At 40.5% G+C, this 12,276-nt stretch overlaps 1 protein-coding gene across 6 annotated transcripts in view; it reads right to left on the bottom strand.

Annotated features, from left to right (window-relative positions):
* Positions 1-173: 173 nt before the first annotated feature.
* Positions 174-12,276, bottom strand: part of ABHD18 (abhydrolase domain containing 18) — a 56,383-nt gene continuing 44,280 nt past the window's right edge. For all 6 annotated transcript variants that reach the window (XM_050946630.1, XM_050946626.1, XM_050946624.1 and 3 more), the window contains 4 exons: positions 8,403-8,504; positions 5,460-5,838; positions 3,188-3,350; positions 174-915 (listed from right to left, as the gene is read on the bottom strand). In XM_050946630.1, the coding sequence (XP_050802587.1) occupies positions 864-915; positions 3,188-3,350; positions 5,460-5,838; positions 8,403-8,504 (696 nt within the window). In that variant the 3' untranslated portion in view covers positions 174-863. The remainder of the gene's footprint in view (positions 916-3,187; positions 3,351-5,459; positions 5,839-8,402; positions 8,505-12,276) is intronic.

The raw sequence follows: 12,276 nt of genomic DNA, 5'->3' as shown, positions 1-12,276 counted from the left end.
GACCAGACTTGTACATTGTCCAATTATACAACATGTAAAAATCAATTACTGGGTGCTCTGTTTTCAGTTACTCTCTTTTCAGCTGTGAACATCTATGCAGTTACTGTGAATGATCTACGTGTTAGTTTTTAAATAAAAAAGGACTTCTACAATAGAGAAAACTTTCAAACATGTCAATAAAATATGCCTTTATTTACTTTTTTCCTAGATAACACTTTTTTGAGAGAGACTTTTCTATTCCTATTGCTGTCCATCTTCTCTTATTTATTCCCGCAGTTTTAAGTCACGATGGTGAATTTGGGACAATCGCAAACAATGGCAATGAAACACATGAAGTTGGGCTTGCAGGAAGAGCCATTTTTAAAAAGCAAATCTTCAGCAACAGCACACGAAAAAGTGGGCAAAACGTGGGCAGGAAAAAAATTGGTAACAGGAAAAAATAGCAATGCATTAAATATAGAAGAAGTGTTAAAATCCTAAAGGATAGATTTGAACAGTTCAGTTGGCATTATATTGGTCTCTTTACAGCTGATATGCAAACTATTCAGAACAGAATGTCATATTTGAAGTGATAAAATAGTAGATGATATGACGTACATAAAATCCCTTATACGTTAAATGTTGCCAAAATTTTCATGGTTCAAATTAATGCAGATATGTCTTAGATGGGCATTTGGTTGAACTGAAACTACTATTATTAATGCTTTGCCAATATTGATAATTGCTGGGTGTGACATTCAGTGTTGGTGTCCATCCATTCAGTATTGGTGTAACTGGCTGGCTTTTCAAAGTATGCCAATATGCAATTCCATACATGGAAAGCTCACATAAGACCACATTGAGCAAATTAATATTGAAGACCATTAAACAGCATATTTTTGGAGAAAGCGTTCAAATGCATCATAAATGGCTTGCCTAAAAGAGAGAATATGGAGAGAAAGAATTACAGGCTACTAGTATAATTTGGGCACAGGTAGATGGAGGCTGCTTACTCCCCCCTCCCCGCCCCCCTTTGTAAAAATGGGGTCATAGAAGTGCTTGGTACACCTGAGGAGGGCGAGAGCTCTTAATTTCCCTGATTCACCACCATTATGTCTGTCCAACCCCAAGCTCTAATCTGCACCAGCTGCCAAATGTCCCAATGACCCCCTACAACAACTGGGAATCTGCTTGGCTTAGGGAGCCAAGCCAGACCCCACATGGCAGGAGAACATGGTGTGGTAGCTTCTAAGACATCCACACACACAGGACAAGAGTTTCCAAAAACTGGATTTAGGGCTTCTTTGCACCACTACAAAGCAGTTGAAATGAGGCACAGGTTCAGTGCCCTCCATCTTCTTACTTTTGGAAGGTTAATATTTACTTGTTATGGGGCTGAATGACTCAAGGGGGATTAAAAATGGCATAATACACATTTCAAGGATATTGGTTCAAATGCAGCAAAGGTCAGTAAGTGTCAGAATCCTCACCAAGAGCTGTTCAGTTATCTATGTGAAACAAACAAGTAGTCTAAAACCAACATGCACAGGGTTCCACATTAGTAAATCTATTAACATAAATGGCAATCTGATTAGCCAAGGATTAAATATGTAAATAGGCTTAACTCAAAAGTTTAAGTGAGGCAAAAACAACATTTTAAATAAGAGTTCCTAAAGCTTCCCAAATGTGAGGAATTTCACTTGGTCAGCTAGAAATACAGGATTTGTGTAAAATCTGAATTCCTCAAAAGCAAAGAAGTTGGTAAACAAATATTAATGGGGCCCTACATTGCAATTGCTTGAAGTATGGGAACTGGAATGTCTCAAAGAGAAATCGGGTAAGTGGTCCACACGTTTGAGACAAACGATGAGATAGACATGGTGGGTGAGATATCTTTTATTGGATCAACTTCTGTTGATGAAAGAGAAGCTTTTGAGCTCTTCTTCATGTCTGTGTGAGCTTGAAAGCTGGTCTCTTTCACCAACAGGAGTTGATCCAATGTCTTTCTACTATCCTGGAACCAACATGGCTACAACTGTAAACAAACAACATGACTTATTTAACACATTAATATATCACACATTGAACAAAAGGAAGCCAGAGAAAGGAGGAAACATTTTTCATAGGAGGGCTGCCCATAAATATCCAATCAACCTTACCCCAAACTTAGAAAGATTTCATTGACAATGTAAACACTGCAAAAAGGAGAGGGAGGCAGCAACAGTGAAGGCTCTAATACTGCGGGAAATACCTTTAAATTCATATACAGAATGCCAATCATTCTAAACTATTATATATGCACTGCAAGTACAGAGTCTAATGCTCTCCAGTGTCACATTTCAGAAATGATTTAGACTGATGGGAACAGCTCTCCAGACCACCTGATCAAACCAAAGATGATATTAGGAGAGGATTGTGTCCACATGGCCACGCTTTAAAAAAATAAACAGTTTTCTTCAACTCTAATTTGGTACTAGGAATTATTTCCCTCTCACATCACTTCCCCTGTCTCTTTGGCCTCCAATACAGCAAAACATCTATGTGAGCAGTTGATGCTTAAAGTTAAGCACATGCTTTGTTGGATCAGAGCCTTTTGTACCCAACTCTCAAGAAATTCTGATCACACAAAGATCTCTCTTCTGTATTTTCTATTTATTGCAACATTTTCAAAAACTGTGCTAATTTTACACAGATATTGATCCTGAACCTTGGTATGTTTATCTTTTCTTCTTTTGTTTGGAGTCCTTCAAATGGGCTATTCAGTCCTCATTAATCCCTGCATCTCCACGGAATTTAGTAGATCAGGAGTGTTATATTATTGTAACTTATTAAGATTTTAGAATTGTATTTATATAAATAACATTTCAGAAGGTTGAGATGCAATGTCAAGTCTGGAGTTACAGCAACATGTCTGACAGGTAAGCTAATATCTTAAATTTCGACTTCACCTACTTTTCATTCTAACAAACACAACACTTGCAAAAATATATGTAGGGCAATTGGTGCCTGCTGAACATACACTGGCTAGGAAATAAATTATAGTGTTCAATCAATGAGTGGACTAAATGAAGAGTAATACAAGTTGTTTTTTGTTTTTTAAAAAGAAGAATGACATGCCAATATAGAAAACTTAATTCCCTCAAAAATGTGGTATTAGGGAAAGATCACAACCCTATTTTTGCTTCCCTGTTTATACATAACTTCTCACCTGAAGAGTCCTTGTTTGAAGAGGTAGGCACTGACATGACCTCCACCCAGATACCTGATTTCACATCCTGGCCAGATATCTTGAAGGCTGCGCACTCCAGTTCGTGGAACATACGCATCCTCCTTGGCTTGAACAACTATGATTAGACTTGGATCAACTGGAACTGAGCAGAAAAAAAAAGAAAAAACCTGAATTTTTCCAGTAAATGCTCACTTTTTCTGATTAAACTGTTTTCTACTCCCAAATCAGTATTCCTCAGTAACTTATGAAGCTACTGTAATGTAGCTAGTAGGAAAAGCCCACATGAGTTGCGGGGCATCTCTTGTTTTCATTGGCAAGTCTCCCTAATGATCAGGTTACACTTTGAGCTCTCTGCATGAAAAACGACGAGAAACTCTTTAAATGAAAGTTTAGGTCTCCAGCCATCCTTGGATGCAGTGTATTAAACTCAATGGAGCATATATTCTGTAGTGTAGTTGCAAAATAAAAGATATATTACATAACTATATTTTGATCCTGGGCACTAGATCCCTGCTGGGGGAGTCAGTGAACAAAATTTTATTTCTCCTTGACCTTCTGTGTTTGTTACAAGATGGTAAAAAAGTTAGAAGATTTTTTGAACTCTCATAAACCTCTCTTTTTGGGGTACTGCAAGTCAGGAATTCATTATCCAAGTAACATCAAATTTTGCAAAACAGCTTCATTTCAGACAGACATAGCCCAGCAATATGAGTTCAATATCACATTGGGGGGGTAGGGGTAGAGGGGGTCTTTGAGATGAGAGGTGAGGGCAAAAATCAATTTTATAATGTAATTCAGCTGTAATTTTAATTATGGATAACTTCCATAGGTTCAGTGCTAATCAGGGGTGCTGGAACAATTTGTATAGTGGGGGTGCTGAGAGCCACTGAACCAAACTGTAAACCCTACATATAATGCCGCAGCACCCCCATAACCCCTAGTTCCAGCACCTATGGTGCTAATTATGGGGTAATCTGATGACAAACAGGGAATAAGGCACTATTCAGAACAGCCATCTCTTTACCTCTAAAGACAACCTGTGGTTTTATAACAGTGGTAAACAGTGATATGCTAAACATATTTCAAAATGGACTCCTAGAAAAATTCAGACATCCCTTTAAATATGTAATAAATCATATACCATGGATTTGCATGCTTGCATAGACAAGCAGAGGATTAGGAAATATCTTTTCCCACTTAAAAAAGGGCCTCAGCAGTACCTGAAGCAGACGAGCTCATGTTATAGGCACTTGCTAGATATAATCACATTTTGTGTAATATACCAACATACTACTTAAGAGAAAAAGAAAAACACACACAAGTTGAAACCGGACTTAGAGAATTGGTGGAGCTCCTGAAGCATCCCTCTATGCATATCTCTAGATCCAGGGTGGGCAAACTATTGGATCTGGCCCATAGGATTGCTGGGGTGGTGTGGGGTGGGGTTGGGGAGCGGTAGAGGGCTCCGCATGCTGCCCTCGCCTGCAGGCACTGGGAATGGGGAACCGCGGCCAATGGGGGCTTTGGGGGAGATACCCACAAACGAGGGCAGCGCACTGAGCCCTCTGCTCCCCCTCCCCCAGAGGCCGCAGAGGTGTAGTGCTGGTCGCTTCTGGGAGTGGCCTGCGCCCAGGGCAGGCAGGTAGGCAGCCTGCCCTGGCCCCAGTGCATGCCGCTGATGCCCCGGAGCCGCTCCAGGTAAGCGACACCGGACCAGAGTCCACAACCTGAATGCCTCCAGTACCCTAACTCCCTGCTGCACCCCACACCCCTCCTGCACCCCAACACCCTGCTCTGAGCCCCCTCCCGTACTCCACACCCCCTCCTGCACCCAAACCCCCTTCCCTGAGCCCCCTCATAAACTCCCACCCCCTCCCACACCCCATACTCACACCCATACCCCAACCCTACATTCATGGCCCTGCATGAAATTTCCCCACTCAGATGTGGCCTCCGGGCCAAAAAGTTTGCCCACCCCGTGCTCTAGATTGACATAGCTAAGCAAGTGGTTTTGAACTACCAGGGTATTTGTCAAAAAGGAGGTTCCTCTGAAACTAGATGATCCATATCAGATATAAGTCTGATATACATATTTTTAAAAGACATGTCCATTCTGTATAGACAGCCACGACACACTTTCTAACTCAATATACAAGCTTTTTGAGAAAACAGTATGAATACAAAATTACTGCACAGATAAAAGGTTATTCTAGACAATTATCCCAATCCCCACATTAAAATAAATAAGTACCTGAGAAATTAGCTACATGGGTACATTCATCCATAACTCCTTTCATGAACCTTAGTGATTCTCTCTGTAAAGTGTCCCTTTTCCTTTCTTCACTTATCAGGTGCTCCTGCAGGCTGGTGAAGTTCTTATTGCTACTGCTGCTGGTTGAAAATGTTTGATTTATACACTGCATTTTAGGAGCATCTTGCAGTAAGAGTCTTTCTGATGAGGCACTTAGAGTACTTTTACTAGTGCTAAGGCAGTGAATGGCTTCTGTAGACAGAATTTTGCTTGTGGTATCCAGATTCAACATTCTGGAAGTCAGAGCTAGGTTGTTCAGACTGTCCACACTGTTGGGGGAATTTTTAACAAAGTCTTGTCCCATCTTGAAAGAGTCTGTCTAAACAGAAATACAGGCCTTTTATTAAGGGTTTTTCACATTTTTTGGTCAACTTGATTAAAAAAAGGTGAGAGAATTCAGTGCTCATGACAGAGAGAAGAGTACAAGCTCTGGTATGAGCCAGACAGTGCTAGGTGCACAAAGTTCAAACTTTGGCATAAAGCTTGGTCAATGATCTAAATCAGGGGTCGTCAACCTTTGGCACGTGGCTCACCAGGGTGGGCACCCTGGCGGGCCCGGCCAGTTTGTTTACATGCCGCGGCCAGCACATCCCTCGGCCCGCGGTGCTTCCCGCCACCCCCATTGGCCTGGGACGGTGAACCGTGGCCAGTGGGAGCTGCGATCAGCCGAACCTGCCAACGCAGCAGGTAAACAAACTGCCTGGGCCCACTGGGGTGCTTACCCTGGTGAGCTGCGTGCCAGAGGTTGCCGACCCCTGATCTAAATCCTGACCCATATCACCACCTTATATCCTAGTTTTGGGCCTGTCCTAAGCAGACAATCATGTAGCAGTAAGTACTCAATTATGGTCGTGGTTCCTATAATACAGCTGTCTGTCCATTAGGAAATGGAACTAAAACACAGTATCACGTCAGATGCAAATTACTTTTGGTTATTACTGAACTGATCTAGTCTCAAACAAGTAATTAAAAAAAGGAGTATCCTTATTCTGTTAAGAATCCTATGAACCATTCAATCCCATCACAAGTGGTGTTAACTGTCTTTTGACGAGTAAAGCAAGTATATATTGGGAAACATTATACATGGGGAAACTACCTGAAAATTTCTATGCAACTTCTAATTTTTTCCAATTTTGTTTCTTCTATTAAGCTTTCCCTCATATTTCTGAGCATATTACAACGTTGCAGATATTACTAGAGCAGAGCTATAGCTGGACATCTGATTTATAATTCTGTATTATGCTTCCATGTTTATGTTATTTCTGTATAAAAACACTGTACTTCAGTTTCTTGGAAAAGAACTCAAGTGGTCAGCTTTTCAGAAATGCTCTTCTGCAAAATAGCATTGAATTTGCTAGGGAAGAAATAGTAATACTAATAGCTATTTATTCAAAGACTAGAAGAAAGTCAGGTACCAGTAAACAATTTATTGACCATAACTGTTGAGGCTGGGGAGAGAGCAGACATCCAAATTTACTTTGGGAAAAGGCTATAGTCAGAACTTGAAAAATCCATTTGCCTGTGGATATTAGGAAGATATCCTCAAATCTGAGTTCAGTGTACAATGATTGTCAGCAAACAGCCAGCTGACAGTTCCTCTGCTCCTGTTAATACCTTAGCATTGCTGAGGTGTTGCCAGAAGAACAAGCAGATGTCAAAGCAAGGCACTAAAGTAGTTGTGCCTCAGTTCCAAGGGAGGTGCCAAAGCACTAAGAAAAAGCAAACACTAAAGCGCACAGGAAAGGTCTGAAACTAAGTGTCCTCACTATACCAGAAATGGTTAGAAGACAAGGTTGCAACAAGCAAAGGGCACCCAACAATTTCTTGTTGGGATCTAGTGAAGAGCTGAAGTGACTGTCATTCAATGGTCTCCAGTTGTTAACAATGGGTCAAAAAAGAACTAAAACATTCACAGGGCAGCATTTTTGGTAAAGGGTGATGAGACAACCGTAAAAATACCTGGGTTAAATTTTTACCCATTGCCATTGTCATCACAGTAAAAATCCTGCAGAACCAAAGGAGTTCTACCAATCCCACTCTTATCAGAACCAGGTCTGAGAAACCTGCACAGATGGTATCTTTAGAGAATAAGGTTAGATTACTAAAATAATTAAAAGAATCTAGGCCAATACTACAAAATTGCAATTGCAACACATTAAAAATCCGGCCATAACAGTGTTCATATAGGAAGAATTTTACCCCACTACACTGTCACAAGATATTTTCTTCTTAGGGTAAACAATTATTTCATAATAAATCATATACTTACACCTGGTCATGTCTTTTTCATTGCTGAAGTATGTATAAATATTTCAACAAAAGAATAAGCAAGATAATTGATTCAACAGTAAGTCATTTCCTTATTTGGCACTTCAATACACTATTCAAAGCTATATGGCTAGTTTTCTGGCATTTGGGAATTTGGTTTTCAATGCTTTGATTCCTCACCCTTACAAAAATTAACATTTCAAAGAACATTCTGAAAGTTATTAATTTTTTAAATTTTCTGGCACTCAAGATTTTTTTTTTTGATTAGACAGGGAGATATGATAAATTAATAGACGTGCTTGATGTACCTTTATTTTGAGAACTAAAGTAAACTGGTGTCTGTCATAGCTAGTCATGAACAGTAATCTAAAGAGAGTTCAACACTTATAAAAATATATTGCATGACACTAGGAGGTATTAATATTTTCTTAAGTAAAGGGTACTTCTGCATCAAATATTTGTTAAACTAAATAAAAAGTGTAAGAAACCATTAATGTTAACATGTATAATGAATGTCTGCTGAAAGTATCTAGACATGACACTATGTATTTGATCAGATTTTGTATGTAAACTATATTTTACATAAAGCTAATAGCGAAAACAAACTGTACTTACTCCACAATACTCAAGCATTTGAATGATTTCTTCTTCATAAACAGTTTGTGTATAGTACTGTTTCTCTAGCTCTCTCCAGTTCACTGCTTTGCTCAACACACCCTGAAATTACAGTGCAAATAAGAATTCCCAAAATAATAAAAAAAAAATCCAAAGAATTTATTCTGAAGTGATCATCAAAGTCCAAGGCAGTAGAACTAAGGAAAGATGCAGAAAATAGCTAAATCTATATATGTTAAAGTTAAGATTCCCAAACTTTATTCTGGCCAGTGTTGACTTAGAAGCTGTTACAAATTCTATAGGACACATCAGACAAGAATATCCATAACCATATTTCTTGTCTGACAATTTTACTGCATTTTTCATTAGAAAAACATACCTCCCGCAAAGCTCCATCCTTCACCTTTACATTAATCAGACCACTCTACAATAATCAGATGTGTAAAAAAGTACTGAAGTCCCTGCCATAGAGCGCTTACAATCAAAAGAGGCATGGGTGTAATACAGAACTCTGAGTGGTGTATGGCTACTATACCAGGAAGAATCACATTTACCTAACAGTAACTGTGATTCTTTGAGATGTGTTGTCTATATATTTTCAATTGTTGGTGCACACGTGTCCGAGGCATTCAAGTTCAGATTATTTTGGCCAGCAGAATCTGTTGGGACTGTGACTGCACCCTCAATATCCTTGTACTTCCAACCTAAGGGTGTAAATGGTAGGGTGTCCCCAACCATCTCTCAATTCGTTCGCCACCACAGAAACCAGGTGTTACAGAATTCCATAACAGTGGAGGAGGGAAGGATATGTAACCCTCAAAGGTGAGTCTCTTATAGCACAACTTAATGCACGTGGAAATAAAATGACAAAGCCCCAGCACTGATAGTAATTTATGAAGAGAGAGACAGAGGTCAGACTAATAACCTAGGTGATACCCTAAATGGCTTAGGCCTATCAAGTTGGAAGGAAAGTACCCTAAGTATGTCTAAGATTTGAAGTTTAGCTTCCCTTTTGTTGGAATGTGGCTTTGGAAAAAAGACAGGCAGAGGTATTACTTTGATAAGATGGAAATCAGACACTATGTTCAGCAAGAACTTTGGGTGAGACCCTTTGCTTGTTCATATAAACATTGCTGTGGTATTGTTCACCATGATTTGAATAAACTCTTAAGAATTTGGTGGAATACTGTGCACACTCGATAAATGGCCCTTAGCAGTAAGGGTACATCTGCACAGTAGCTGGGAGGTGGGATTCCCAACTCAAGTAGACATGTATGAACTAGCTAGTGCCTAAAAATAGTAGTTGATTGCAACGGCAAAGGTGGTGGCTTCAGCTAGCCACCTGAGTATGTTTCCAGGAGGCTGGCTTTGATTGTAGTTGGGTGGTTAGTTTTAGGAGCAGAGCTAGTGAAGATGTCTACCCGAGATGGGAATTACATATCCCAGCTGCTGTGTAGATGTATCCACAAGTCTAATGTTTGAAGATATGTTTAAGTGGGCTCTCCACCCAATAAGCATCTGTCAAAGTTTCTGATGGCAATGGTGGAGAGAAGGGCACTCCCTTACAAACTTCTAGAAGGTCCTTCCACCAAATTAATGACAAGACTTCTGGGAAGACCTGAACCCTCATGTATAGGTGATATCTGTTTGGTTGATACACAGACGTTAGCCACTCTTCCATACACCAAATGTGAAGTCAGGCATGCTGAGTTATGTGTAAACAGGATCCCATGTGTCCTAGAAGTCTGAGGCAAATTTCACAGATATCAGAGAATGAACTTGTAGGTGGCTGACAAGATCTGCTATGGCTTGCCATCTTTCTGGGGCAGATGGGCCATTGCTGTAGTGGAGTTCAGAACTGCCCCTATAAATTGTATCCTTAACATAGGAATTAGCACTGATTTCTCTTCAATTACCTTGAGCCCTAGAGAGGTGAAAAGTTGTAGAATATGCAGCAGAGCTGACTCAAAAAACTGAAAAAAAATTTAGTTCTCTGAAAATTTGAATTTTCAGAAATATTTTTCATCCCAAAATGGAAAGAAAAACAAAAGTGCAAATTATCCAAAGCTGAAATCCTGCAACGTTGTGTTTCAGAAGCAATAAAATCTATTTCCCAAAGTGTGCTCCCCTTGATCCCTAGTTGCCAACCTGGTAGGCAGCCACAGAGCCAAAGACCCTGGAAGACCTGACAGCCCATGACCGAAACTAACATGACTGTCAGTTTCACAGCTGCACACCACTGAATAGCAGTCATGAATCTGACCAGACTCTTATTAACTTGACAACAAACATCTAGTAAATTTCATGACCGCTATTCAGTGATGGGCAGATCAATCTGACAAAAATTGTCAATTCCAGTCCAAGTCCAGTTTCCAAGGTTCCTAGTTTCCTAGCAGCTATCACTGTTGGTAATCTTGGGAGTTCATGGCCCTTGGCAGCCATCTTGGAGGGAAGGTGGCGAGCCAGGAAGCCCTGCATGGAGTCCATGAGAAGGTCATTAAAATTGAAACTATTGCTGGAATGGTTCAATTGACAACTCTGCAAATTCCAAAGAAAAATGTTTCATCACAATTTTCCTGACCACCTCTTGTCTGCTGTGTGAAACTGGTCACCTACTGTAGAGCATTCACATTAATGAGCCAATCATCTAAGTATGGGTAAATCTGGACTCCTGGTCTTCTCAGGTAAACTGCCACTACTTCTGCACATTTTATAAATACCCTGTCAACAGATCAAATGGCAGGATTCTGCATTACTAGTGGGAATAGTCCACCTGGAACCTTCAATATTGCCTGTTGGCAAGATAGACTGCTTTATGAAAATAAGAGTCTGGTTAAAGAGCTGAATGCCAGTCCTGTCAATCTATGGTTGGAATTGCTGAGGCCAGAGTTACCAACCTGAACTTCAGCCTGCATGCAAAGGTGTTCAGCGGTCTCAGAAGTCCAGAACAGAGTGCCTGCCTGCTCCCTTTTTCTTAGAAATTATAAAATAATGGAAATAAACCCTCCTTGCCCATCGTCCACTGCTCCAAGATTCAGAAGTGACTGAACTTCTTAAAGTAGCATACTCATAAACGGGATCCCTGAGAAAGTGCTGGGGAAATTGGATAGAGAGGGTTTGGGATTGGATGGAGTATCTCATCTCTACAGTTTTTAGGGCCCAGACGTCTGTGGTGATGGTGTACCAGGCCCCACAAAAATAAAATTAACATTTCCCAAAAGGAGGATGGGGGGGAAGGGTGGAAAAGGGATCCAGTATAGGTTACACTTTTCTCCTGACCAAGAAGTCATATTTGCTGCCTTGATGAAGACAGAGCTTGGTGGGAAAAATGTAGTAGAGGTAGAAGATTCTCTCCTTTGGGAGTGCTGGCATTTTGAGGGAAGTTCAGACTGTCTATACTGTGCATAATAGGGTTGACTTTGACAGGATTAAGGCCTAAATTGCTTTCTTTTTGATAAAAAGAGCACAAACTCCTAGAGATCTCAGCATCGCTCAAGAGTCCTTTTGGGAATGAAAAGGCTCATTAGTCTTTGCACTGAAGCATTTGCACCTTTCAAATGGTACAGCCTCTACTGTTACACGCATCCCCTTTAGGGATTCCAGACAACTGAAGCCAAGAGGATCTTATCAGGGCAATCAAAGAGGCCATGGAACTGGATGTCATGTATGCAGCATCGACCAGCCACTTGGAGATGTGTGCTACAAGTTGTTCCTCCACAACAAGGGGCAGGGATAGCTCAGTGGTTTGAGCATTAGCCTGCTAAACCCAGCATTGTGAGTTCAATCCTTGAGGGGGCCATTTAGGGATCTGGGGCAAAATCAGTACTTGGTCCTGCTAGTGAAGGCAGGAGACTGGACTCTATGACCTTCAAGG

The sequence above is a fragment of the Gopherus flavomarginatus genome, chromosome 3 (genome assembly GCF_025201925.1).
Source record: "Gopherus flavomarginatus isolate rGopFla2 chromosome 3, rGopFla2.mat.asm, whole genome shotgun sequence".
Taxonomy (NCBI): domain Eukaryota; kingdom Metazoa; phylum Chordata; order Testudines; family Testudinidae; genus Gopherus; species Gopherus flavomarginatus.
This window is presented reverse-complemented; position numbering and strand designations above follow the sequence as displayed.